The sequence below is a fragment of the Pseudophryne corroboree genome, chromosome 8, assembly GCF_028390025.1.
Source record: "Pseudophryne corroboree isolate aPseCor3 chromosome 8, aPseCor3.hap2, whole genome shotgun sequence".
Taxonomy (NCBI): Eukaryota; Metazoa; Chordata; class Amphibia; order Anura; family Myobatrachidae; genus Pseudophryne; species Pseudophryne corroboree.
In genome coordinates this window covers 28418801-28445459 of record NC_086451.1, presented here as the reverse complement: position 1 = coordinate 28445459, position 26659 = coordinate 28418801, and the positions used below count along the sequence as shown (strand labels likewise).

Genomic DNA, 26659 nt, shown 5'->3' with positions numbered 1-26659 from the left:
AGCAGCTCTTTAGGAGAGCCACCTAGATTGCACCCTGCTCGGACGGGCACAAAAACCTAACTGAGGCTTGGAGGAGGGTCATGGGGGGAGGAGCCAGTGCACACCACCTGATCCTAAAGCTTTATTTTTGTGCCCTGTCTCCTGCGGAGCCGCTAATCCCCATGGTCCTGACGGAGTCCCCAGCATCCACTAGGACGTTAGAGAAATAGCCACCTTTATTGCAATTATATATACCGGACAGTGACCTCGATATACACATTCCCGCAACGAGGTTCTCCGCCGCATCACTATGAAGTGTCATCAAACCCTCTTACTAATACGGACAGATGTTACCTGAGCGCCTAGTGTGGGAAGTGCAAGCGAGGGTTACACAGATAGATTATACACATTCTCAGTAGAGGCCACTTTATTTCTACAGCCAGTGTCTGATAAATCGCAGGAGATTAGAGGGGTTTGTGAATCTCATGTACGCTAGATGAACGCTGTTGTTTCCAGGACCCGGTTGTTGGTCTGTCGCAGTCTGTCCTTACACGCCGGGATTACAGATCATGAAAGCAGCGTTAACACATTAGGCCTTATACAGAGGCGGGTGCATTGTCCACGTTGCACGCAAAATGGATGATACTTTAAGCCCGCAGATGTGTACCGCGCATACGTCCCTATTGCGCACAGAGACGCAGCACAGAATCTGACGCATGGCCTGTAAATTTTAGTGGGCGCTCCTGGAAGGTAACGGGGGGTGCCAATCAGATGCGGGCGTGTAGCTGAAAGGGTATCTGGATGTAAGATCAACGGTGAAAAGGTCGATACTAGATGGTCAACAGTGAATAAGTCAACAGGGTCAAAATGTCAACAGGTAATTGGCCGACAGTGACTTGGGTCGACAGGATAAAAGGGTTGACATTCAAATGGTTGACATAAAAAAGCTTGACACACAGTTTTCAGGACTTTTAGGATTAGACAGTGTTAAGCACTTGGTGGCTAAGTAAGGTAAGGCTACTGGAGGGGAGGGTTAGAGTTAGGCACTTGGGGGAGGGTTAGAGTAAGGCTGCAGGAGGGGACAATCAGGGTAAGGCTATAGAAAGAGAGGGTTAGGCACTTGGGGGAGGGTTAGTGATTAGGCTGCAGGAGGGGAGGGCTAGGGTTAGGCTACAGGAGGGGAGGGCTAGGGTTAAGTTGCAGGAGAGGAGGGCTAGGTTGCAGAAGAGGAGGGCTAGGGTTAGGTTGCAGGAGAGGAGGGCTAGGGTTAGGTTGCAGGAGAGGAGGGCTAGGGTTAGGTTGCAGGAGAGGAGGGCTAGGGTTAGGCTACAGGACGGAAGGGCTAGGGTTAGGCTACAGGACGGAAGGGCTAGGGTTAGGCTACAGGAGGGAAGGGCTAGGGTTAGGCTACAGGAGGGGAGGGCTAGGGTTAGGCTGCAGAAAGGGAGGGCTAGGGTTAGGCTACAGGAGAGGAGGGCTAGGGTTAGGTTGCAGAAGAGGAGGGCTAGGGTTAGGTTGCAGGAGAGGAGGATTAGGCTACAGGAGGGAAGGGCTAGGGTTAGGCTACAGGAGAGGAGGGCTAGGGTTAGGCTACAGGACGGAAGAGCTAGGGTTAGGCTACAGGAGGGGAGGGCTAGGGTTTGGCTGCAGAAAGGGAGGGCTAGGGTTAGGCTACAGGAGAGGAGGGCTAGGGTTAGGCTACAGGAGGGAAGGGCTAGGGTTAGGCTACAGGGGGGGAGGGCTAGGGTTAGGCTACAGGAGGGAAGGGCTAGGGTTAGGCTACAGGAGGGGAGGGCTAGGGTTAGGCTACAGGAGGGGAGGGCTAGGGTTAGGCTACAGGAGGGGAGCGCTAGGGTTGGGCTACAGGAGGGGAGGGCTAGGGTTAGGCTACAGGAGGGGAGGGCTAGGGTTAGGCTACAGGAGGGGAGGGCTAGGATTAGGCTGCAGGAGGGGAGGGCTAGGGTTAGGCTGCAGGAGGGGAGGGGTAGGGTTAGGCTACAGGAGGGGAGGGCTAGGGTTAGGCTGCAGGAGGGGAGGGCTAGGGTTAGGCTACAGGAGGGAAGGGCTAGGATTAGGCTACAGGAGGGGAGGGCTAGGGTTAGGCTACAGGAGGGGAGGGTTAGGCTACAGGAGGGGAGGCCTAGGGTTAGGCTACAGGAGGGGAGGGTTAGGCTACAGGAGGGGAGGCCTAGGGTTAGGCTGCAGGAGGGGAAGGCTAGGGTTAGGCTACAGGAGGGGAGGGCTGGGGATAGGCTACAGGAGGGAAGGGCTAGGGTTAGGCTGCAGAAGGGGAGGGCTAGGGTTAGGCTACAGGAGAGGAGGGCTAGGGTTAGGTTGCAGGAGAGGAGGGCTAGTGTTAGGTTGCAGGAGAGGAGGGCTAGGGTTAGGCTACAAGAGGGAAGGGCTAGGGTTAGGCTACAGGAGGGGAGGGCTAGGGTTAGGCTACAGGAGGGGAGGGCTAGGTTTGGCTGCAGAAAGGGAGGGCTAGGGTTAGGCTATAGGAGAGGAGGGCTAGGGTTAGGTTGCAGGAGAGGAGGGCTAGGGTTAGGCTACAGGAGGGAAGGGCTAGGATTAGGCTACAGGAGGGGAGGGCTCGGGTTAGGCTGCAGGAGGGGAGGCCTAGGGTTAGGCTACAGGAGGGGAGGCCTAGGGTTAGGCTACAGGAGGGGAGGGTTAGGCTACAGGAGGGGAGGGTTAGGCTACAGGAGGGGAGGGCTAGGGTTAGGCTGCAGGAGGGGAGGGCTAGGGTTAGGCTGCAGGAGGGGAGGGCTAGGGTTAGGCTGCAGGAGGGGAGGGCTAGGGTTAGGCTACAGGAGGGGAGGGCTAGGGTTAGGCTACAGGAGGGGAGGGCTAGGGTTAGGCTACAGGAGGGGAGGGATAGGGTTAGGCTACAGGAGGGGAGGGCTAGGGTTAGGCTACAGGAGGGGAGGGCTAGGGTTAGGCTACAGGAGGGGAGGGCAAGGGTTAGGCTACAGGAGGGGAGGGCTAGGGTTAGGCTACAGGAGGGCTAGGATTAGGCTACAGGAGGGGAGGGCTAGGGTTAGGCTACAGGAGGGGAGGGCTAGGGTTAGGCTACAGGAGGGCACGGTTAGGCACCTGGGGGAGGGTTATGGTTAAGCTGCAGGAGGGAGAGGGTTAGGCACTAGGGTTAGGCTGCAGGAGGGGGGAGGTTAGCTTATGCATTAGTGGGTGGGATAGGCACTAGGGGGAGGGCTAGGGTGCAGGAGGGGAGGTTATGGTTACACTATAGGGAGGGGGAGAGCCTAGGTTAAACTGCAGGGAGGAGAGCTTAGGGGGAAGACTGCATTAGGGGATGGTTAGAGTTAGGCTATAGGGGGAGGGTTAGGCACTAGGGGGAGGTAAGGGTTAGGCTGCAGGAGGAGGAGGTTAGAATAAGGCTGGAAACGGGGGAGGTTATGGTTAGGCACTAGGGGGAGGGTTAGAGTAAGGCTGCAGGAGGGGATGGTTAGGTTCATGCACTAGGGGGAGGTAAGGGTTAGGCACTAGGGGGAGAGTTAGGGTTAAGCTGGGGGAGGGGGAGTGATAGGATTAGCCTAGAAGAGGGGGAGGTAAGGGTTAGGCTACAGGAGGGGACGAAATATTGGACCTTTTTTGTGTTGACCATTTGAATGTAGAACTTTTAAACCTGTAGACCTATTCATGATGACCATCTGGTGTTGAATGTTTTACTGGCTATCTACCGGTATGAGGTCAGCATACCGTTCATCGGTATCCTGGCTGTCACAATACCGACGCCGGGATCCTGACTGGGGCAACATTCCGCCACTGGTATACCGGCGAGGTAGGCGATTCCCCCTCTATGGGTCTCCATGACACCCATAGAGGCAGAATACAGCCCGCAAGGGGCCTCGTTGCGCTCACCCCCCTGCCGGCATTCCACCGCTCCGGATGCAGATGTCGGTATACTGACCATTGGCATCCCGTGTGGCGGTATACCATACCAATCCATCAATCCACACACGGCTGAAATCGCCTGCGTTCAAAGAAGCACAGTTGCTCTGCTCACACTGCCATACCCTGATGGAGAAACTGCACCTGCCACACATTCCTCAGATGCTGCAAGTGGGTGTCGTGACTGCATCCGCCTCATAATCAGGCCTGTAAACTCAGTGCTTTCAGGTTGCAGGAAATACACAGAGGTCGACTGTCAATGACTGCGGTGCCAGCCTCTGCCGGGGAAGAAAGGGTTAATAATTATACTCACTGATAGGGGTGTGTAACGCCACGTGCTCCTGGTACGGGGTGTAATATTTGTACTGCTTGCCACAGAATTCACACATGTAATTACCGGTTTCTATAGAGGCAGAGAAGAAAAGAAAAGTCACATCATCCTTTGTCATGTCACATACTGGCTGATGTATAGGAAACAGAGAGAGAATCCCTTATATAAGGGGCGCCCGACACCCCAGAATGGTGAAATAATGCAAAAGGCAGCGTATATGTACGATCAGTAAATACTATCTGTATAAAAGCGCAAGCTCTGATGTCAGCGCTATAACTGCTGCATTCTGACTTCATTTTAATAGTAACCTAACACTCTAGCAGCAATTACCCACAATTACCGTTTTGTTCACCTGTTGTCGCTATGGGTTACTACAGGGACAAAGGTGAGCTGAAAGTGTGAAAAATGCAAAATACAGCGTAAATGTTACTCTGACGAAGACAGTATACGGATCATTGCAATACACCGGGGAGAATAAAGGACACAATTTAAATCTGACTGAATGAGCCCAGTTTTTATCCATGGTCTGATACCCACGTGTCGGTAAGATGGATGCTTGTGTCATAATATCAGCGACTCTAGGAATTTCTTATTTGACAGTAGATTATAGACCATGTATATAGGATTGTTTTACTATTAACAGAATTGTAGAGACGACGCTCTTGTTAGAGTGAAATGTTATACAGGTTGAGTATCCCTTATCCAAAATGCTTGGGACCAGAGGTATTTTGGATATGGTATTTTTCCGTATTTTGGAATAATTGCATACCATAATGAGATATCATGGCGATGGGACCTAAATCTAAGCACACAATGCATTTATGTTACATATACACCTTATATACACAGCCTGAAGGTCATTTAATACAATATTTTTTATAACATTGTTTATTAAACAAAGTTTGTGTACATTGAGCCATCAGAAAACAAAGGTTTCACTATCTCACTCTCACTCAAAAAAGTCCGTAATTCGGAATATTCCGTATTTTGGAATATTTGGATATGGGATACTCAACCTGTAATGTTTAAAGAGCCTGACAGTAGCAGTAGTGTGTCATCACCAACCAATAAGACAGGATAACTATAGCATGGCAATAAATACATGGTAATAACAGGACAATTCTCATTTAACCTTCCTACGATGTTCGGGTCTTTTTTGACCCACATCAAATTACACCATAGGTGTATATCCTCCATTGCAACACCCTAGGAAGGTTAAAAATAAGATTTTACTCACCGGTAATTCTATTTCTCGTAGTCCGTAGTGGATGCTGGGGACTCCGTAAGGACCATGGGGGAATAGACGGGCTCCGCAGGAGACTGGGCACTCTAAGAAAGACTTAGTACTACTGGTGTGCACTGGCTCCTCCCTCTATGCCCCTCCTCCAGACCTCAGTTAAGGAAACTGTGCCCGGAAGAGCTGACATTATAAGGAAAGGATTTTGGAATCCAGGGTAAGACTCATACCAGCCACACCAATCACACCGTACAACTTGTGATAAACTTACCCAGTCAACAGTATGAACCACAACAGAGCATCAACAATGGATGCCCACATAACATAACCCTTTATTAAGCAATAACTATGTACACATATTGCAGAAAGTCCGCACTTAGGACGGGCGCCCAGCATCCACTACGGACTACGAGAAATAGATTTACCGGTGAGTAAAATCTTATTTTCTCTAACGTTTTAGTGGATGCTGGGGACTCCGTAAGGACCATGGGGATTATACCAAAGCTCCCAAACGGGCGGGAGAGTGCGGATGACTCTGCAGCACCGAATGGGCAAACACAAGGTCCTCCTCAGCCAGGGTATCAAACTTGTAGAACTTAGCAAATGTGTTTGTACCCGACCAAGTAGCTGCTCGGCAAAGCTGTAATGCCGAGACCCCTCGGGCAGCTGCCCAAGAAGAGCCCACTTTCCTTGTGGAATGGGCTTTCACTGATTTTGGATGCGGCAAACCAGCCGCAGAATGAGCCTGCTGAATCGTGCTACAGATCCAGCGAGCAATGGTTTGCTTTGAAGCAGGAGCACCCAGCTTGTTGGATGCATACAGGATAAACAGCGAGTCAGTCTTCCTGACTCCAGCCGTCCTGGCTACATAGATCTTCAAAGCCCTGACTACATCAAGCAACTTGGAATCCTCCAAGTCACGAGTAGCCGCAGGCACCACAATAGGTTGGTTCAAATGAAAAGATGACACCACCTTCGGCAGAAATTGCGGACGAGTCCGTAATTCTGCCCTGTCCATATGGAAAACCAGATAGGGGCTTTTACATGACAAAGCCGCCAATTCTGACACACGCCTAGCCGAAGCTAAGGCCAATAGCATGACCACCTTCCACGTGAGATACTTTAGCTCCACGGTCTTAAGTGGCTCAAACCAGTGGGATTTCAGGAAACCCAACACCACGTTGAGATCCCAAGGTGCCACTGGTGGCACAAAAGGGGGCTGAATATGCAGCACTCCCTTAACAAACGTCTGAACCTCAGGAAGAGAAGCCAGTTCTTTTTGAAAGAAAATGGATAGGGCTGAAATCTGGACCTTTATGGATCCCAACTTCAGGCCCATAGTCACTCCAGACTGTAGGAAGTGCAGGAACCGGCCCAGCTGGAATTCCTCTGTAGGGGCCTTCCTGGCCTCACACCAGGCAACATATTTTCGCCATATACGGTGATAGTGTCTTGCTGTCACGTCCTTCCTAGCCTTTTATCAGCGTAGGAATAACTTCCTCCGGAATGCCTTCTTCCGCTAGGATCCTGCGTTCAACCGCCATGCCGTCAAACGCAGCCGCGGTAAGTCTTGGAACAGACAGGGCCCCTGTTGCAACAGGTCCTGTCTGAGAGGCAGAGGCCATGGGTCCTCTGTGAGCATTTCTTGCAGTTCCGGGTACCAAGTCCTTCTTGGCCAATCCGGAACAATGAGTATTGTTCTCACTCCTCTTTTTCTTACAATTCTCAGCACCTTGGGTATGAGAGGAAGAGGAGGAAACACATAGACCGACTGGAACACCCACGGTGTTACCAGTTCGTCCACAGCTATCGCCTGAGAGTCTCTTGACCTGGCGCAATACCTTTGTAGCTTTTTGTTGAGACGGGACGCCATCATGTCTACCTGTGGCAGTTCCCATCGATTTGTAATCTGAGTGAAGACTTCGTGATAAAGTCCCCACTCTCCCGGGTGGAGGTCGTGCCTGCTCAGGAAGTCTGCTTCCCAGTTGTCCACTCCCGGAATGAACACTGCTGACAGTGCTTGCACGTGATTCTCCGCCCAACGAAGAATCCTGGTGGCTTCTGCCATCGCCACTCTGCTTCTTGTGCCGCCCTGGCGGTTTACATGAGCCACTGCGGTGATGTTGTCTGACTGAATCAGCACCGGTTGGTTGCGAAGCAGAGGCTCCGCTTGACTCAGGGCGTTGTATATGGCCCTTAGTTCCAGGATATTTATGTGCAGACAAGCCTCCTGACTTGACCACAACCCTTGGAAGTTTCTTCCCTGAGTGACTGCCCCCCACCCTCGGAGGCTGGCATCCGTGGTCACCAGGACCCAGTCCTGTATGCCGAACCTGCGGCCCTCGAGAAGGTGAGCACTCTGTAGCCACCACAGAAGAGACACCCTGGCCCTCGGGGACAGGGTGATCAGCCAATGCATCTGAAGATGCGATCCGGACCACTTGTCCAACAGATCCCACTGAAAGATCCTCTCGCATGGAACCTGCCGAAGGGAATGGCTTCGTATGATGCCACCATCTTTCCCAGGACTCGCGTGCAGCGATGCACCGACACCTGTTTCGGTTTTAAGAGGTCTCCGACTAGAGTCACGAGCTCTTGAGCCTTCTCCGCCAGGAGAAACACCTTCTTCTGGTCCGTGTCCAGAATCATGCCCAGAAAAGGCAGACGCGTTGTAGGAATCAGCTGCGACTTTGGGATATTCAGAATCCAGCCGTGCTGTTGCAACACTTCCTGAGAGTGTGCTACGCTGATCAGCAACTGCTCTCTGGACCTCGCCTTTATGAGGAGATCGTCCAAGTATGGGATAATTGTGACTCCTTGCTTTCGAAGGAGCACCATCATTTCTGCCATTACCTTGGTAAATATTCTCGGTGCCGTGGAGAGCCCAAACGGCAACGTCTGGAATTGGTAATGACAGTCCTGTACCACAAGTCTGAGGTACTCCTGATGAGGTGGATAAATGGGGACATGCAAGTAAGCATCCTTGATGTCCAGAGACACCATAAAATCCCCCTCTTCGCTCTGAGCGATTCCATTTTGAACTTGAATCTTTTCAGATAAATGTTCAGGGATTTTAAATTCAATATGGGTCTGACCGAACCGTCCGGTTTCGGTACCACAAACATTGTGGAATAGTATCCTCTTCCTTGTTGAAGGAGGGGAACCTTTACCACCACCTGCTGGAGATATAACTTGTGAATTGCCGCTAACACTACTTCCCGTTCCATGGGGGAAGCTGGCAGGGCCGATTTGAGGTAACGGTGAGGGGGCATCACTTCGAATTCCAGCTTGTATCCCTGAGACACAATCTGTATAGCCCAGGGATCCACCTGTGAGCGAACCCACTGGTGGCTGAAATTTCGGAGACGCGCCCCCACCGCTCCTGGCTCCTGTGGAGCCCCAGCGTCATGCGGTGGATTTAGTGGAAGCCGGGGAGGACTTCTGTTCCTGGGAACTAGCTGTATGGTGCAGCTTCTTTCCTCTACCCCTGCCTCTGGCAAGAAAGGACGCACCTCTGACCTTCTTGCTTCTTTGTGATCGAAAGGACTGCATTTGGTAATATGGTGCTTTCTTAGGCTGTGAGGGAATATATGGCAAAAAATTTGACTTCCCAGCCGTAGCTGTGGAAACTAGGTCCGAGAGGCCATCCCCAAACAATTCCTCACCCTTGTAAGGTAAAACCTCCATGTGCTTTTTGGAGTCGGCATCACCTGTCCATTGCCGAGTCTACAGGACCCTTCTGGCAGAAATTGACATTGCATTTATTCTAGAGCCCAGTAGGCAAATGTCCCTCTGGGCATCCCTCATATATAGGACAGCGTCTTTTATATGCCCCAGGGTCAGTAAAATGGTATCCTTGTCTAAGGTATCCATTTCCTCAGACAGATTATCTGTCCATGCTGCTACAGCACTACACATCCAGGCCGACGCAATTGCCGGCCTCAGTAGAGTACCTGAATGTGTATAAACAGACTTCAGGATACTTTCCTGCTTCCTATCTGCAGGATCCTTTAGGGCGGCCGTATCCTGTGACGGCAGGGCCACCTTCTTAGATAAGCGTGTCAGAGCTTTATCTACCCTAGGGGAGGATTCCCAGCGCACCCTGTCCGTTGGCGGGAAAGGGTACGCCATAAGTAACCTTTTGGAAATCAGCACTTTCCTATCGGGGGAATACCACGCTTTTTCACATAATTCATTTAACTCATGTGAACGGGGAAAAGTCACCTCTTGCTTTTTCTCCCCATACATATAAACCCTCTTGTCAGGGACAGGGTTTACCTCTGATATGTGCAAAACATCCTTCATTGCTATAATCATGTAGCGGATGGCTTTAGCCATTTTAGGCTGCAATTTTGCATCATCCTCATCGACACTGGAGTCAGAATCCGTGTCGATATCTGTGTCAACAATTTTGGATAGTCGGCGCTTCTGAGACCCTGACGGCCTCTGCGCTGTAGGATCAGGCATGGGCTGAGACCCCGACTGTCCCAAGGCATCAGCTTTATCCAACCTTTTATGCAAGGAGTTTACATTATCATTTAACACCTTCCACATATCCATCCAATCAGGTGTCGGCGCCGTCGGCGGAGACACGTCATTCATCTGCACTTGCTCTGCCTCCACATAGCCCTCTTCGTCAAACATGTCGACACACGCGTACCGACACACCACACACACAGGGGATGCTCTATATGAGGACAGGACCCCCACAAGGCCTTTTGGAGAGACAGAGAGAGAGTATGCCAGCACACACCCTAGCGCTATATGACCCAGGAATTACACAGTAACTTAGTGTTTACCCAGTAGCTGCTGTATATATGATTAATGCGCTAAATTTATGTGCCCCCCCTCTCTTTTTACCCTTTCTACCGTGAGTCTGCAGGGGAGAGCCTGGGGAGCTTCCTCTCAGCGGAGCTGTGGAGAGAAAATGGCGCTGGTGAGTGCTGAGGAAGAAGGCCCCGCCCCCTCAGCGGCGGGCTTCTGTCCCGCGATTTTGTGTGAAATTAATGGCGGGGGCTCATGCATATAACAGTGTCCAACTGTATATATGCTGCTTTTGCCAGGAGGTACTTAATTGCTGCCCAGGGCGCCCCCCCCTGCACCCTACAGTGACCGGAGTGTGTGGGTTAGTGAGGGCGCAATGGCGCACAGCTGCAGTGCTGTGCGCTACCTCATATGAAGACAGGAGTCTTCTGCCGCCGATTTTGACGTCATCTTGCTTCAACCCGCCGGCTTGTGTCTTCTGGCTCTGCGAGGGGGACGGCGGCGCGGCTCCGGGAACGGACGACCAAGGTTAGGTTCCTGTGTTCGATCCCTCTGGAGCTAATGTTGTCCAATAGCCTAAGATGCGCAACCTAGCCGCAGTTAGTAGGTTTGCTTCTCTCCCCTCAGTCCCACGTAGCAGAGAGTCTGTTGCCAGCAGAAACTCTCTGAAAATAAAAAAACCTAACTAAAATACTTTCTTATTAGCAAGCTCAGGAGAGCTCACTAAAATGCACCCAGCTCTGTCCGGGCACAGATTCTAACTGAGGTCTGGAGGAGGGGCATAGAGGGAGGAGCCAGTGCACACCAGTAGTACTAAATCTTTCTTAGAGTGCCCAGTCTCCTGCGGAGCCCGTCTATTCCCCCATGGTCCTTACGGAGTCCCCAGCATCCACTAGGACGTTAGAGAAAACAGCACTACTTCCTAGTGACCTGGCGTGTCCCACAATATGGCAGCCTACACTGTGTACGTTCCAAACGTAAACTTGATTCATTTGCTGCCCATGTTCTCTTTGAAGAGAGCAGAACGTGAAATTTGCTAAAGGAACTTTTTCTATGGGCCCATAACCGCCATGCAGGCCACAGTAGCTCCACAAGGGGGCGCCAAAACAAGCGTCACACAATGAGGGGACTAGAGGTTTTAAGCCACCATTAAAGTCAGAAAACCAATATTGTATATTAAAACCCTACTGTAAGGGGATAAGTACAGAATGTGGATTCTACATAAGGTTATATCCAAGTATAACATCAATTTATTGTTAGCCTTTTAAACAATTGACTGACACATGATAAAAGGAGGGAGAAGATTTTCATACTACCATTAGCACCAAATGGGGTATCCACTTTCAGTGGCTATGTACACACTCCAGCATCTTTTAAATAAAGTTTTTTTTTTTGTTATTATCCCCTCTGTGCTTTTCAGTCTCGTATTTATACCACAAGGGAGAGTTACAATAAGATACAGAGCTGCTAAACAGATACAACTGCATCTAAAGCTGAGGGAATAAGATATGCAGCAAAGATCAAAGGTAAGGATGTGTAAATTCAGCTGTCGAAGCTTACTACCCACATCCCAACCCACAGCGATGGATACATTTAGTTCTAAATAACTATCAAGCTGCAAAAAATGAACGGTACAAAACCGAATACTTCATGTTACTCTTTCAACCATCAGATGTTTCTACTATTGGCCAAGCCTTAAAAGTCCCTCAATAAATTCAAAAACTTTGAAGAAGATCAAGAGCCTGGAGGCCGGAGAAAAAAACTTGAGGTGCGTATCACCACCAAACTTGAGGTGCAAGCCACCACGAGACAGCGGAATACTGTCGCCTTACAATTATTTTACTTTTCTAAGCAAATGAGTGGGGGTGGGGATACAAAAATACTCAAGTAAAATGAAATATATATATATATAATGATAAAAGTATAAAGAGGGTGGAGCTTGTGAGATATTCGTGAGAAATCCCACTTCTGCGGATCATACTTGGACCAAGTTTGACAAATGGTTCTAGGTCCTCTTCTTTTGCGTCCCCTGACGTTACCATCATATGGATATAGGTGTCTAAAGAAAAAAAAAAACAACAACCGTAAAATAATAAAAAAAAGAAAAGAAAAAGAAACGTGTCACATGTTCTGCATAAAAAAAAAAAACCATGTAAAAAAAAAAAAAAAAGGAAAGAAATAAAATACCAAATATGTAAAAGACAGAATGAACCTTATTAAACAATGGTGGAGATCTCTATACTAGTAAGGGAACAAGTCTAACCCCTCCCAGACTGCAGTACTTAATAAGGACCAAGTCATCGCAAGGATAATCTTTATTGGTATATCACTACTCAGATCTCATCCTATAAATGGTTAATAGCCATTCAGCCTATTGCTGAGAAGCCGTACGGAGCCCTCTGCACATCATGCTATGAATATACACCCTTAAAGTGATGTTGTGCGCAATAATCTTCGAGGGGCTGCAGCCTGTTGCAATCAGGACGCAAGGTGTTGTACTGTGGGCACTTGCTGGTGTAGTGTGCTGTATTACGTGTTGGGCCCATGGGGGTAATTTAGACCTGATCGCTAGCAGGCGATTTTTGCTATCCTCTGTAGGCGGATAATAACCGCCTACAGGGGAGTGTATTTTAGCTGTGCAAATGTGCGATCGCATGTGTAGCAGAGCTGTATGAACAGATTTTGTGCAGTCTCTTCGTAGCCCAGGACTTACTCAGCCGCTGCGATCACTTCAGCCTGTCCGTGACCGGAATTGACGTCAGACACCCGCCCTGCAAACGCTTGGACACGCCTGCGTTTTTCCAAACACTCCCTGAAAACCGTCAGTTGACACCCACAAACGCCCTCTCCCTGTCACTCTCCTTGCAATCACCGGTGCGTTTGGAATTTTCGCACCATCCCGTCGCTGACTGGCGATCCCCGTTGCTGCGGTCCGTCATGCATGCGCAATTCAGATCTGATCGCAGGCTTTGAGAAAACGCAGCCTAGCGCTCAGGTCTGAATCGGACCCCACGTTGTGTATAATATGGTGGCTAATTGGGCACATGTTGTACACGGTGGAGTCATATTATTATGTCACCAGCTAAAAGCCAGAGTAACCGCCGTGTGCAGCACGGACAACAGCTAGACGGATGAACGGTCGTATTAGACGCACGTCTGGTAGCCCCCAGGTTCATTGTGACGGTGAGCTGCTCCACTGTAGTGCGTCAGTTGACCCTCACGCACCATCGTAGCCGATGTTCACCTCTCACATCAATGGCATGTGGTGCTCCGCAGTTTCCACGTCTGTTAGTCACAATGGCGCCATTTGTCCTGTCACGATACACCTTCACCGCACCAGCACGCGGACAGGTCACACACTGCGCTGTGTCAGAAATACCGCCACCCTGGGCCCATAAGCCGATAATCATCCCTTTTTGCAACTCTGATAAATCGCCCCTTTTACCCATAACAGCAACGAGTGATGTGTGTGCTGACGGCCTATGGCACGCCTTATATAACCACTAAGCCAGCGCACGTCACGTGACGTACTTCATGGGCTACACGCAGCCGACGTCACATGTAGGAGGTGGTCATATTAATAGGACTGGTCCATGTACATTCTGACTATTGGGCAGTAGAATATGCTCAATAAATAGACTGGTCCCTATACAATATTTCCAGCAAAAATGTGCTGGTTATAATAAGGAACGAATTCCTGTATCTGTGCCCCAACCTACAAAAGGGTTTGTGCAGCACGGTAATTTTCAATACGAAAAATTCATACTGCCTAATTTTTGGGTGAATCTGTCGAGGTCTGGTTTATTAAACATAGATTAGCCGCAGTGGTTCTCAAACTCGGTCCTCAGGACCCCACACGGTTCACGTTTTCCATGTCACCCAGCAGCTGCACTGTGTATCACCAACTGTCACATTTGAAAAATCTACAGGTGACCTGCAAAACATGAACCGTGTGGGGTCCTGAGGACCGAGTTTGAGAACATGTGGATTAGCGGATGCCTGATTCGGAATTACTGGTTGCTGTGTATAGGACTAATAAAAAGCAGCGTGATGTCTCGGCCATGATAGGACTGCAGCATTCAGCTGCTGAAGAGTAAATCTCCCTCACTAAGAGAAGACATACATATTGCAGGGAAATAATATGTATCCTACTCAGTCAAAAATATAAAATAAAAATATATATATATATATATATGAAGAAGGTTGTGTGGGTGGTATTGGCGCTATTCCTCTCCTTAAAGCTGGATGAATGTCCTTATCCCTCCTCTAGGGTAACCGGACTCCTTAGAAATGCACTCCCACGTTATAATGGGATGGCAGCCCTTTTCTCCCGTGGCTTGCTGCTCAGGCTAACCAATTTAAATCTAAAAGACAAAAAATGAGAATAGGCGCCTCCTAGTGCATTATCTCACATAAATCGTGACCTCCACCTATAGTAACACCCCAGTGAATTCAAGGTGTACCTTGAATGGTGGAATTCCAACCACCTAATTGAATCGCATAATACCTGAGGAAGTCCAGGCCGTGGGCATCGGACGAAACGCGTTGAGTGTTTACTCGTATGGACGACTACTAACAGATAAGCTGTCTTTTAGTTTCTATATTGTATGGGCAACTATTGTATTATTAGGACCAGTTTTTTTAATAAATGTGTTTAATGTTTATAAAACATACTGCACTATTGGTCCTTTCTGCTTTCTGTTTAATACCGGGGAGCAGCACCACCAGGATTATTGTGATGAGAAGTATCCCCAGTACACATTGAGATACGTGGTATTATGCGATTCAATTAGGTGGTTGGAATTCCACCATTCAAGGTACACCTTGAATTAACTGGGGTGTTACTATAGGTGGAGGTCACGATTTATGTGAGATAATGCACTAGGAGGCGCCTATTCTCATTTTTTGTCTTTTATATATATATATATATATATATATATATATAAAATAAGATTTTACTCACCGGTAAATCTATTTCTCGTAGTCCGTAGTGGATGCTGGGACTCCGTAAGGACCATGGGGAATAGCGGCTCCGCAGGAGACTGGGCACAACTAAAGAAAGCTTTAGGACTACCTGGTGTGCACTGGCTCCTCCCACTATGACCCTCCTCCAGACCTCAGTTAGGATACTGTGCCCGGAAGAGCTGACAAAATAAGGAAGGATTTTGAATCCCGGGTAAGACTCATACCAGCCACACCAATCACACCGTATAACTCGTGATACAATACCCAGTTAACAGTATGAAATATAACTGAGCCTCTCAACAGATGGCTCAACAATAACCCTTTAGTTAGGCAATAACTATAAACAAGTATTGCAGACAATCCGCACTTGGGATGGGCGCCCAGCATCCACTACGGACTACGAGAAATAGATTTACCGGTAAGTAAAATTTTATTTTCTCTGACGTCCTAAGTGGATGCTGGGACTCCGTAAGGACCATGGGGATTATACCAAAGCTCCCAAACGGGCGGGAGAGTGCGGATGACTCTGCAGCACCGAATGAGCAAACTCTAGGTCCTCCTCAGCCAGGGTATCAAACTTGTAGACTCTTGCAAAAATGTTTGAACCCGACCAAGTAACAGCTCGCCAAATTTGTAAAGCCGAGACCCCTCGGGGCAGCCGCCCAAGAAGAGCCCACTTTCCTCGTGGAATGGGCTTTTACAGATTTAGGGTGCGGCAGTCCAGCCGCAGAATGTGCAAGTTGAATCGTGCTACAGATCCAGCGAGCAATAGTCTGCTTAGAAGCAGGAGCACCCAGCTTGTTGGGTGCATACAGGATAAACAGCGAGTCAGTTTTCCTGACTCCAGCCGTCCAGGAAACATATACTTTTCAGGGCCCTGACTACGTCCAGTAACTTGGAATCCTCCAAGTCCCAAGTAGCCGCAGGCACCACAATAGGTTGGTTCACATGAAAAACTGATACCACCTTAGGAAGGAATTGGGAACGAGTCCTCAATTCCGCCTTATCCATATCAAATACAGATAAGGGCTTTTGCATGACAAAGCCGTCAATTCTGATACACGCCTGGCCGACGCCAAGGCCCACAGCATGACCACTTTCCACGTGAGGTATTGTAGCTCCACGGATTTAAGTGGCTCAACCCAATGCGACTTAAGGAAATCCAACACCACGTTGAGATCCCACGGTGCCACTGGAGGCACAAACGGGGGCTGACTATGCAGCACTCCCTTAACAAAAGTCTGAATTTCAGGCAGTGAAGCCAGTTTTATTTTGGAAGAAAAACGATAGAGCCGAAATCTGGACCTTAATGGAACCCAATTTTAGGCCCGTAGTCACCTCTGACTGTAGGAAGTGCAGAAATCGACCTAGCTGAAATTCCTCCTTTGGGGCCTTCCTGGCCTCACAGCATGCAACATATTTCCACCATATGCGGTGATAATGGTTTGCGTTCACTTCTTTCCTAGCTTTAATTAGCGTAGGGATAACTTCCTCCGGAATGCCCTTTTCCTTCAGGATCTGGCGTTCAACCGCCATGCCGTCAAACGCAGCCGCGGTACGTCTTGGAACAGACAGGCCCCCTGCTGCAGCAGGTCCTGTCTGAGCAGCAGAGGCCATGGGTCCTCTGAGATCATTTCTTGGAGTTCTGGGTACCAAGCTCTTCTTGGCCACTCCGGAACAATGAGTATAGTTCTTGCTCCTCTCCTTCTTATCATTCTCATTACCCTGGGTAAGAGAGGCAGAGAAGGGAACACATACACCGACTGGTACACCCACGGTGTTACCAGAGCGTCCACAGCTATCGCCGGAGGGTCCCTTGACCTGGCGCAATATCTTTGTAGCTTTTTGTTGAGGCGGGACGCCATCATGTCCACCTGTGGCCTTTCCCAATGGTGTACAATCATTTGGAAGACTTCTGGATGAAGTCCCCACTCTCCCGGGTGGAGGTCGTGTCTGCTGAGAAAGTCTGCTTCTCAGTTGTCCACTCCGGGAATGAACACTGCTGACAGTGCTAACACATGATTTTCCGCCCATCGGAGAATCCTTGTGGCTTCTGCCATTGCCATCCTGCTTCTTGTGCCGCCCTGTCGGTTTACATGAGCGACCGCCGTGATGTTGTCTGACTGGATCAGCACCGGCCGGTGTTGAAGCAGGGTCTAGCCTGACTTAGGGCATTGTAAATGGCCCTTAGTTCCAGAATATTAATGTGTAGGGAAGTCTCCTGACTTTTCCATAGGCCTTGGAAGTTTCTTCCCTGTGTGACTGCCCCCCAGCCTCAAAGGCTGGCATCCGTGGTCACCAGGACCCAGTCCTGTATGCCGAATCTGCGGCCCCCTAGAAGATGAGCACTCTGCAGCCACAACAGCGACACCCTGGCCCTTGGAGACAGGGTTATCCGCCGATGCATCTGAAGATGCGACCCGGACCACTTGTCCAACAGATCCCACTGGAAGATCCTTGCATGGGACCTGGCGAATGGAATTTCTTCGTAAGAAGCTACCATCTTTTCCAGGGCTCGCGTGCATTGATGCACCGACACCTGTATTTGTATTAGGAGGTCTCTGTCTAGAGACGACAACTCCTTGGACTTCTCCTCCGGGAGAAACCCTTTTTATCCTGTTCTGTGTCCAGAACCATACCCAGGAACAGTAGACGCGTCGTAGGAACCAGCTGCGACTTTGGAATATTCAGAATCCAGCCGTGCTGTTGTAGCACTTCCCGAGATAGTGCTACTCCGACGAACAACTGCTCCCTGGACCTCGCCTTTATAAGGAGATCGTCCAAGTACGGGATAATTATTTCGGCCATTACCTTGGTAAATACCCTCGGTGCCGGGGACAGACCAACGGCAACGTCTGGAATTGGTAATGACAATCCTGTACCACAATTTTGAGGTACTCCTGGTGAAGAGGGTAAATAGGGACATGCAGGTAAGCATCCTTGATGTCCAGTGATACCATGAAATTCTCCAGGCTTGCAATAATCGCCCTGAGCGATTCCATTTTGAACTTGAACCTTCGTATATAAGTGTTCAAGGATTTCAATTTTAGAATGGTCTCACCGAACCGTCTGGTTTCGGTACCACAACATTTTGGAATAGTAACCCCGGCCTTGTTGAAGGAGAGGTACCTTGATTTCACCTGCTGGAAGTACAGCTTGTGAATTGCCGCCAGTACTACCTTTCTCCGAGGGCAGCAGACAAGGCTGATGTGAGGTAACGGCGAGGGGGAGACGCCTCGAACTCCAGTCTGTATCCCTGTGATACTACTTGCAGAACCTAGGGATCCACCTGTGGGCAAGCCCACTGGTCCCTGAAGTTCCTGAGACGCGCCCCCACCGCACCTGTCTCCACCTGTGGAGCCCCAGCGTCATGCGGTGGACTCAGAGGATGCGAGGGAAGATTTTTGATCCTGGGAACTGGCTGTCTGGTGCAGCTTTTTCCTTCTTCCCTTGTCTCTGTGCAGAAAGGAAGCGCCTTTGACCCGCTTGCTTTTCTGAAGCCGAAAGGACTGTACCTGAAAATACGGTGCTTTCTTAGGCTGTGAGGAAACCCGAGGTAAAAATTTTTCTTCCCAGCTGTTGCTGTGGATACGAGGTCCCAGAGACCATCCCCAAACAATTCCTCACCCTTATAAGGCAGAATCTCCATGTGCCTTTTAAAGGCAGCATCACCTGTCCACTGCCGGGTCTCTAATACCCTCCTGGCAGAATGGACATTGCATTAATACTGGATGCCAGCCGGCAAATATCCCTCTGTGCATCCCTCATATATAAGACGACGTCTTTAATATGCTCTATGTTAGTAAAATATTATCCCTGTCTAGGGTATTAATATTATCTGACAGGGAATCAGACCACGCTGCAGCAGCACTATTTATGCTGAGGCAATTGCAGGTCTTAGTATAGAACCTGAGTGTGTATATACACAGACTTCAGGATAGCCTCCTGCTTTTTATCAGCAGGCTCCTTCAAGGTGGCCGTGTCCTAAGACGGCAGTGCCACCTTTTTTGACAAACGTGTGAGCGCCTTATCCACCCTAGGGGATATCTCCCCACGTGACCTATCCTCTGGCGGGAAAGGGTACGCCATCAGTAACTTTTTAGAAATTACCAGTTTCTTATCGGGGGAACCCACGCTCTTTACACACTTCATTCACTCATCTGATGGGGGAACAAAACACTGGCTGCTTTTTCTCCCCAAAAATAAAACCCCTTTTATGTGGTACTTGGGTTCATGTCAGAAATGTGTAACAAATTTTTCATTGCCGAGATCATGTAACGGATGTTCCTAGTGGATTGTGTATATATCTTAACCTCGTCGACACTGGAGTCCGACTCTGTGTCGACATCTGTGTCTGCCATCTGAGGTAACGGGCGTTTTTTGAGCCCCTGATGGCCTTTGAGACGCCTGGGTAGGCGCGAGCTGAGAAGCCGGCTGTCCCACAGCTGTTACGTCATCCAGCCTTTTATGTAAGGTGTTGACATTGTCGGTTAATACCTTCCACCTATCCATCCACTCTGGTGTCGGCCCCACAGGGGGCGACATCCCATTTATCGGCCACTGCTCCGCCTCCACGTAACCTTCCTCATCCAACATGTCGACACAGCCGTACCGACACACCGCACACACACAGGGAATGCTCTGACTGAGGACAGGACCCCACAAAGTCCTTTGGGGAGACAGAGAGAGAGTATGCCAGCACACACCAGAGCGCTGTATAATGCAGGGATTAACACTATAACTGAGTGATTTTTCCGCCAATAGCTGCTTGTATACACATATTGCGCCTAAATTTAGTGCCCCCCCCTCTCTTTTTAACCCTTTGAGCCTGAAAACTACAGGGGAGAGCCTGGGGAGCTGTCTTCCAGCTGCAATGTGAAGAAAAAATGGCGCCAGTGTGCTGAGGGAGATAGCCCCGCCCCTTTTTCGGCTGACTTTTCTCACGCTTTTTTCATGGATTCTGGCAGGGGTAATTTATCACATATATAGCCCTGGGACTATATATTGTGATGATTTGCCAGCCAAGGTGTCTTATATTGCCCTCAGGGCCCCCCCCCCCCCCCCAGCGCCCTGCACCCATCAGTGACCGGAGTGTGAGGTGTGCATGAGGAGCAATGACGCACAGCTGCAGTGCTGTGCGCTACCTTGTTGAAGACAGAAGTCTTCTGCCGCCGATTTTCCGGAACACTTCTTGCTTCTGGCTCTGTAAGGGGGCCGGCGGCGCGGCTCCGGGACCGAACACCAAGGTCGGGTCCTGCGGTCGATCCCTCTGGAGCTAATGGTGTCCAGTAGCCTAAGAAGCCCAAACTACCACCAGTTAGGTAGGTTCGCTTCTTCTCCCCTTAGTCCCTCGCTGCAGTGAGTCTGTTGCCAGCAGATCTCACTGTAAAATAAAAAACCTAAAATATACTTTCTTTCTAGGAGCTCAGGAGAGCCCCTAGTGTGCATCCAGCTCAGCCGGGCACAAGATTCTAACTGAGGTCTGGAGGAGGGTCATAGTGGGAGGAGCCAGTGCACACCAGGTAGTCCTAAAGCTTTCTTTAGTTGTGCCCAGTCTCCTGCGGAGCCGCTATTCCCCATGGTCCTTACGGAGTCCCAGCATCCACTTAGGACGTCAGAGAAATATTGGTTTCTGCACCAGAGAAATCCAGATATAGCGCAGAATGGAAGTGAAATGCCTATCTGTATCAGAGCATGCCATTATCGTGGGAAGATGTAAAAAGAAGCACAGCGAATCAGTGATCTACTCCCAGACAAACTGGGCGTCATTCAATCATCATGTCTATATCTATCAAATTATACAGAGGATTAATGTTACCTAGGGGACTGCACGCCTCTTTAAGTCTCTGGCTGCTACAAACTTCCTAAAAACATGCAATTTTTAAATTTAAGATGGACAGCTAATTAATTCACCTGTTAACGGGTATATTATTTGTAAGAAAAAAAATAAGAAATTCACCCAAAACTTAATGTTTTATTTTGCAGCAATTTGATAAAATGAATTGAAGCAGAAAATAATACTTACCCTATGATCCTCCAGAGCCTGTAATGGAGATTGGGACTCCTGTTTTGGAAATTTTTTGTTTTCAAATGAATAATGGGGCCGTCAAAGATACTCCCCCATTCATTTGCCATTCACAAGGTTTTCTGGTTTCATTTATTTTACCCAATTCAACGGAATATACTAGTTGTTCAAATATGCAAACTTCGGTTTATAGTAATCATGTTTTAGAAGGTTTACGTACGCTTTCATATCCCAAAATGAGAAATAAAACTGGGATTTAATTTTATACTGCAGGATTTTGCGGTGTCTGGGAAATGCTGAAGATCAGCCAACTCCAACTGCCATGTTTTAGTTTAAAGTAAAACTATAGCAGAAACCTAAAGTGCACAATCTAGCACAAACAATGCTGATTAATAAATGTCTGGTGATTGCACCAGCCAATGTCCAACGATATGATGTCACCTCATTATCGTCACGTGCAGTTCTACTTCTTAACACAAGATGGCAGACTACCCCCTGCAGATGCGGATGTTGGCATGTTCGTGTGATAAAACCGCATGTTCATACTCAAGACTCAATACTCAATAACAATTCATATTACAAACTGAATCTAAATCAGTAGTTTGTGATATTTTGCCTCTGGTACAAAAAAATGACATAAGCGACAAGACTACAACAGGGTGACTGATGATGTTGGTTACATACAGAGGTGCGCTGTACAGAGCTGGATAATCCATGAATCTGTGTTTTTTTAGAAAAATGATGGGGGATGAGTGGCCCAACATGTACCTTGCTTAGAGACCGATGGGGTCTTATTTACATTCTGATTGTGCTACACAACCTTCCTGTCTCACTGTGATTGGAGATTTACATAACTGTTCTGTGCAGCTGGGGACCCTGCTCCTCCCACTATATAACTCTCTGTCTGTGGCTTCCTGCTGCCTCCATTCCCCTCCTCACATCATGTCACTGCCCCCGTCACATGCAGCCCTGTCCTCACTGACACGTCACTCATCTGCTGATATACTCTGTGCTGCTGGGGACCCTGCTCCTCCCACTATATAACTCTCAGGCTGTGCCTTCATGCTGCCTTCATTCCCCTCCTCACATCATGTCACTGCCCCTGTCACATGCAGCCCTGTCCTCACTGACACATCACTCATCTCCTGATACACTCTGTGCTGCTGTGGACTCTGCTCCAGTCCACTGTATAACTCTCAGTCTGTGGCTTCCTGCTGCCTCCATTCCCCTCCTCACATCATGTCACTGCCCCTGTCACATGCAACCCTGTCCTCACTGACACACCACTCATATCCTGATATACTCTGTGCTGCTGGGGACCCTGCTCCTCCCACTATATAACTCTCAGGCTGTGGCTTCATGCTGCCTCCATTCCCCTCCTCACATCATGTCACTGCCCCTGTCACATGCAGCCCTGTCCTGACCGACACATCACCCATCTCCTGATATACTCTGTGCTGCTGGAGACCCTGCTCCTCCCACTATATAACTCTCAGTCTGTGCCTTCCTGCTGCCTCCATTCCCCTCCTCACATCATGTCACTGCCTCTGTCACATGCAGCCCTGTCCTCACTGACACATCACTCATCTCCTGATATACTCTGTGCTGCTGGAGACCCTGCTCCTCCCACTATATAACTCTCAGGATGTGGCTTCCTGCTGCCTCCAATCCCCTCCTCACATCATGTCACTGCCCCTGACACATGCAGCCCTGTCCTCACTGACACACCACTCATCTCCTGATATACTCTGTGCTGCTGGTGACCCTGCTCCTCCCACTATATAACTCTCAGGGTGGGATGTAATGAAGTCCGAGTACGGCTGCCGTGCGGAATGTCGGCCGAACTCTGGTGTTTTTTGTTTTTTTAATAGGGGCATGGTTTAACCTCGTATATGATTGCCCCTTTAAAAAACAAACAAACATCCGAGTGTGGCCGGCATTCCACACGGCCGCCGAACTTGGGCTTCAATACATCCCGGCCTCAGTCTGTGGCTTCCTCCCCTCCTCACATCATGTCGCTTGTTTACATGCAAACTAAAGACAACCTAACGAGCAATGCTACGAAACTCAGCCGTTAAGATAAAAAAAACTCCAAAAAACAAAAAGTGTACGAAGCATAAAAGCAGAGAGCTTCAGCTGCAATAAATCTCTGCGCGAGCGCCCGTCTGACACCCGCTGTGCGACACTTTAACAACAGCCTTAAGCGCTGCATGGAAAGAAGATCTGTAATTTAAGTCTAAACCCAGGAACTGAGGAGAAACACATGAACATAAAAACTCCACCACTGAAAGGACAGTATTACAAAAATCATACAGGAAAGCTGGATCTTTCGTTACCCCCATTAGAATGATCCGGAAGGCGCCCAAACTCTAACGTGACATTATCTTCACCCATTTCACCACTACGGATTACCACAGAATGATTCATGACATGTCCCTACTAGAGAGTGCAGCCTGAGAGGAACTAGATTTGCCTTAGCAATAAATTACTAATTCTAATTATTATTAGAGATATAATAATGAAGGAGCACCCTGATGCTTATTCACAAAGGAAACATCGTCTGCAAGCACAGCAGAGGCAGCCATATTGACACTACAGCCTATCAATATCCTAGGAAGCAATGACATCATGAAGTGGCAAAATGGCCGCCTCCAATGTGTGCCTTGCTAATGTCACAAATGAAGAGGCTGATTTCCCAAAATGGCTTCCTCCGCTGTGCATAGCGCAGAATTTCTCAAACGCGTTCCTCAATGCACCCCAACGGACCAGTTTTAGGTATATCCATGGCTCAGCAGAGATGGTTAAGTCACCTGTGGGCAAGCATGGATAAACTTACAACCTGGACCGTTGTGGTGCCTTGAGGACTGCGTTTGAGAACCTCTGGCATAGTGGGATATAGACCACTTTCATAACGTGGTGTAAAGGATTACCAATAGCAACTAATCAGGAACTAGCTTTCATGAAACATACTTGAGCTAGACTAGTGAAGGCTCCTCTGATTGGTTGCTATGGGCAACGGCAGATCTCCGCCACATGCACCTAGCTGTAATTTAAGTTAAAAAAAATATATATATCTGGCGTAATACACAATATAGAATAACTTTATTAAAACATGACATCAATTTTAAGTACATTCTTATCCTGAAACGGGGTTGGGTCTTTGGAGGGGCCTGTACTATCGTCTAACACAGGATTCCTACCTCTGACAGGTGCAGGCTTGAATACTTACCATCCACCGCATGCAAGTCCCTGTGCTCTTGAAAACAGCTGTAATATTTGTACTTTTTGCCACAGACGTCGCACGTGTAGCGAAAATTGTCTGCAAGAATGAAAATACGTATATGCTAGCACGGTCAGATGAATGAGCGGACAGGAGGGGCACACGGACAAGCAGCGCGGAAACACAGGGTCGACGGGTGGACACAGTCCCTGGGGTTTACTCATCACACACTGGGGGGGGAGCCCCGTCTGTTCCCCAGGAGCCAATGCAGCGGACCTATGCAGCCCGGAAACATTTTAGAGAAAATTAAATTAAAGACAGATTATATTAGTAATTACTTATCATGTGACCTGGTATCTATAGTGTTGCTATCAGTAATTCACCTCAGTCCCCCCGCCTCATAATGTCATTCACATACTTAAGCGGTCACGTACGATTTGTGCATCGAGATCCCGCAGTCTACAAAGTACTCAGCGCTCTTCCTGCCGCCACAGTCTCTTTTTCGGAAAACCGCTCATCAGGTAAAGGTTGCAGAAAAGTTGGCGTTACCCATAGCAACCAGACATAAGGCTACATGTCCCACTGTGTTCTAGTGACAGAATTAGTTGCTATGGGAAACAACACATGCGTTACCATGACCTGTATCCCTCAGACGGAGAGACCCCTGGACGTTTCGCTGCGGAACGATTGTATGGAGGAAGCACCCAGACTCTGTGGGATGTATGGGAGCTGTATGGACAAGGTTGCACACGTAACTAACATGCATCAGACTTACACGTATGATAAAGTGGGCATGAAAAGGTGTAATGCAGACATGGGAACAACCAGCCAGTAACACTCATCTGTTGCCATCCGGTACAGCACAGAGGAACATGTATGGTAACTGTTGCATGGGTGACCGTGCAGAAAAGGTGTTGTTGTCCATAGCAACCAATCATGTGCAAATCACACAGCGGAGCTGGGACCGCGACATCAAGTCCCCACCCTCCCACTATAGAGGAATAATGTATTACAGCCACTAGAAGCCGGTGACATAACTGCGGCGGCCATTTTAGGTGCCGAACCAATAAAAAGGACAACACAGCTTATTGCAGGTCACCAGGTGATGAATGAATAGGAATATCGGTATAGGATATGCTATATATGCTTCAGCTGGCATCATGGCTTATTCCTATCCCACTCAACATATAACAGTGCAAAATTGGTACAAAATAACATACAGTAAACACCCTATAATGGCTGGAGGCCATTTTTATAGTCGATGAATCAGAGCATTCCCGCCAAAAATAAGGATTATTGGGAAGAACGCCTCAGTGTGTGGTGCAGACAATGGGGGAACGGTACACACCGCAGCACACTTCCTGTCAGTAATCCCACGCAGCATAAGCGTTGTGTCGGCTAACAGGATATTATACAATATGTATTGGTTAACAACATGTTATAATGACTGCATGAAAACCTGGTCAAAGGTACACACCGACGTTATTCAAAAAGAAGTGTTGTAGTAACAATAAGTAATAAGTCATTGATGATGTGAATGGCCGCCAGCTTTAATAAAGGGGAGCTTTGTAACTACTACAGATGTGTCCTCATACATCCAGCCCCACCACAATACTTCACATTTTTGTTGAAATTGGCGCAGTTTACTCTCTGTGCACTGCTCAAACAAACAATCGGATAAAGAAATAAATAACACAATCATTTTGTGTAGCAAAGTATAATCTATATTACCTCCTTTTGCGGGAACAGTAGGATTTGCCAGCGGGGGGGATCCCCCCTCTCACCTACGCTCCCTCCCCGCAGCCTAACCCTAACCCCCCTTCCTGCAGCCTAAACCTAACCCCCCTTCCTGCAGCCTAACCCTAACCCCCCTCCCCGCAGCCTAACCCCCCTTCCTGCAGCCTAACCCTAACCCCCCTCCTCGCAGCCTAAACCCCCTTCCCACAGCCTAACCCTAACCCCCCTTCCTGCAGCCTAAACCTAACCATCCCTCCCCGCAGCCTAACCCTAACCCCCCTTCCTGCAGCCTAAACCTAACCATCCCTCCCCGCAGCCTAACCCTAACCCCCCTTCCTGCAGCCTAAACCTAACCATCTCTCCCTGCAGCCTAACCCTAACCCCCCTTCCTGCAGCCTAAACCTAATCATCCCTCCCCGCAGCCTAACCCTAACCCCCCTTCCTGCAGCCTAAACCTAACCATCTCTCCTCGCAGCCTAACCCTAACCC

General features: G+C 48.9%; 1 protein-coding gene across 4 annotated transcripts in view; it reads right to left on the bottom strand.

Moving 5' to 3' along the window:
• ZNF618 (zinc finger protein 618) overlaps nucleotides 1–26659 on the bottom strand; it is a 69158-nt gene that overhangs the window by 26592 nt on the left and 15907 nt on the right. The window contains exons 1-4 of one of the 4 annotated variants that reach the window (XM_063936135.1): nucleotides 26165–26229; nucleotides 24443–24532; nucleotides 12205–12282; nucleotides 4205–4294 (exon numbers count right to left, since the gene is read on the bottom strand). In XM_063936135.1, the coding sequence (XP_063792205.1) occupies nucleotides 4205–4294; nucleotides 12205–12268 (154 nt within the window). In that variant the 5' untranslated portion in view covers nucleotides 12269–12282; nucleotides 24443–24532; nucleotides 26165–26229. Of the gene's footprint in view, nucleotides 1–4204; nucleotides 4295–12204; nucleotides 12283–24413; nucleotides 24533–26164; nucleotides 26230–26659 lie in introns of those variants that run through there. The other 3 variants (XM_063936134.1, XM_063936133.1, XM_063936136.1) reach the window with 3 other exon arrangements.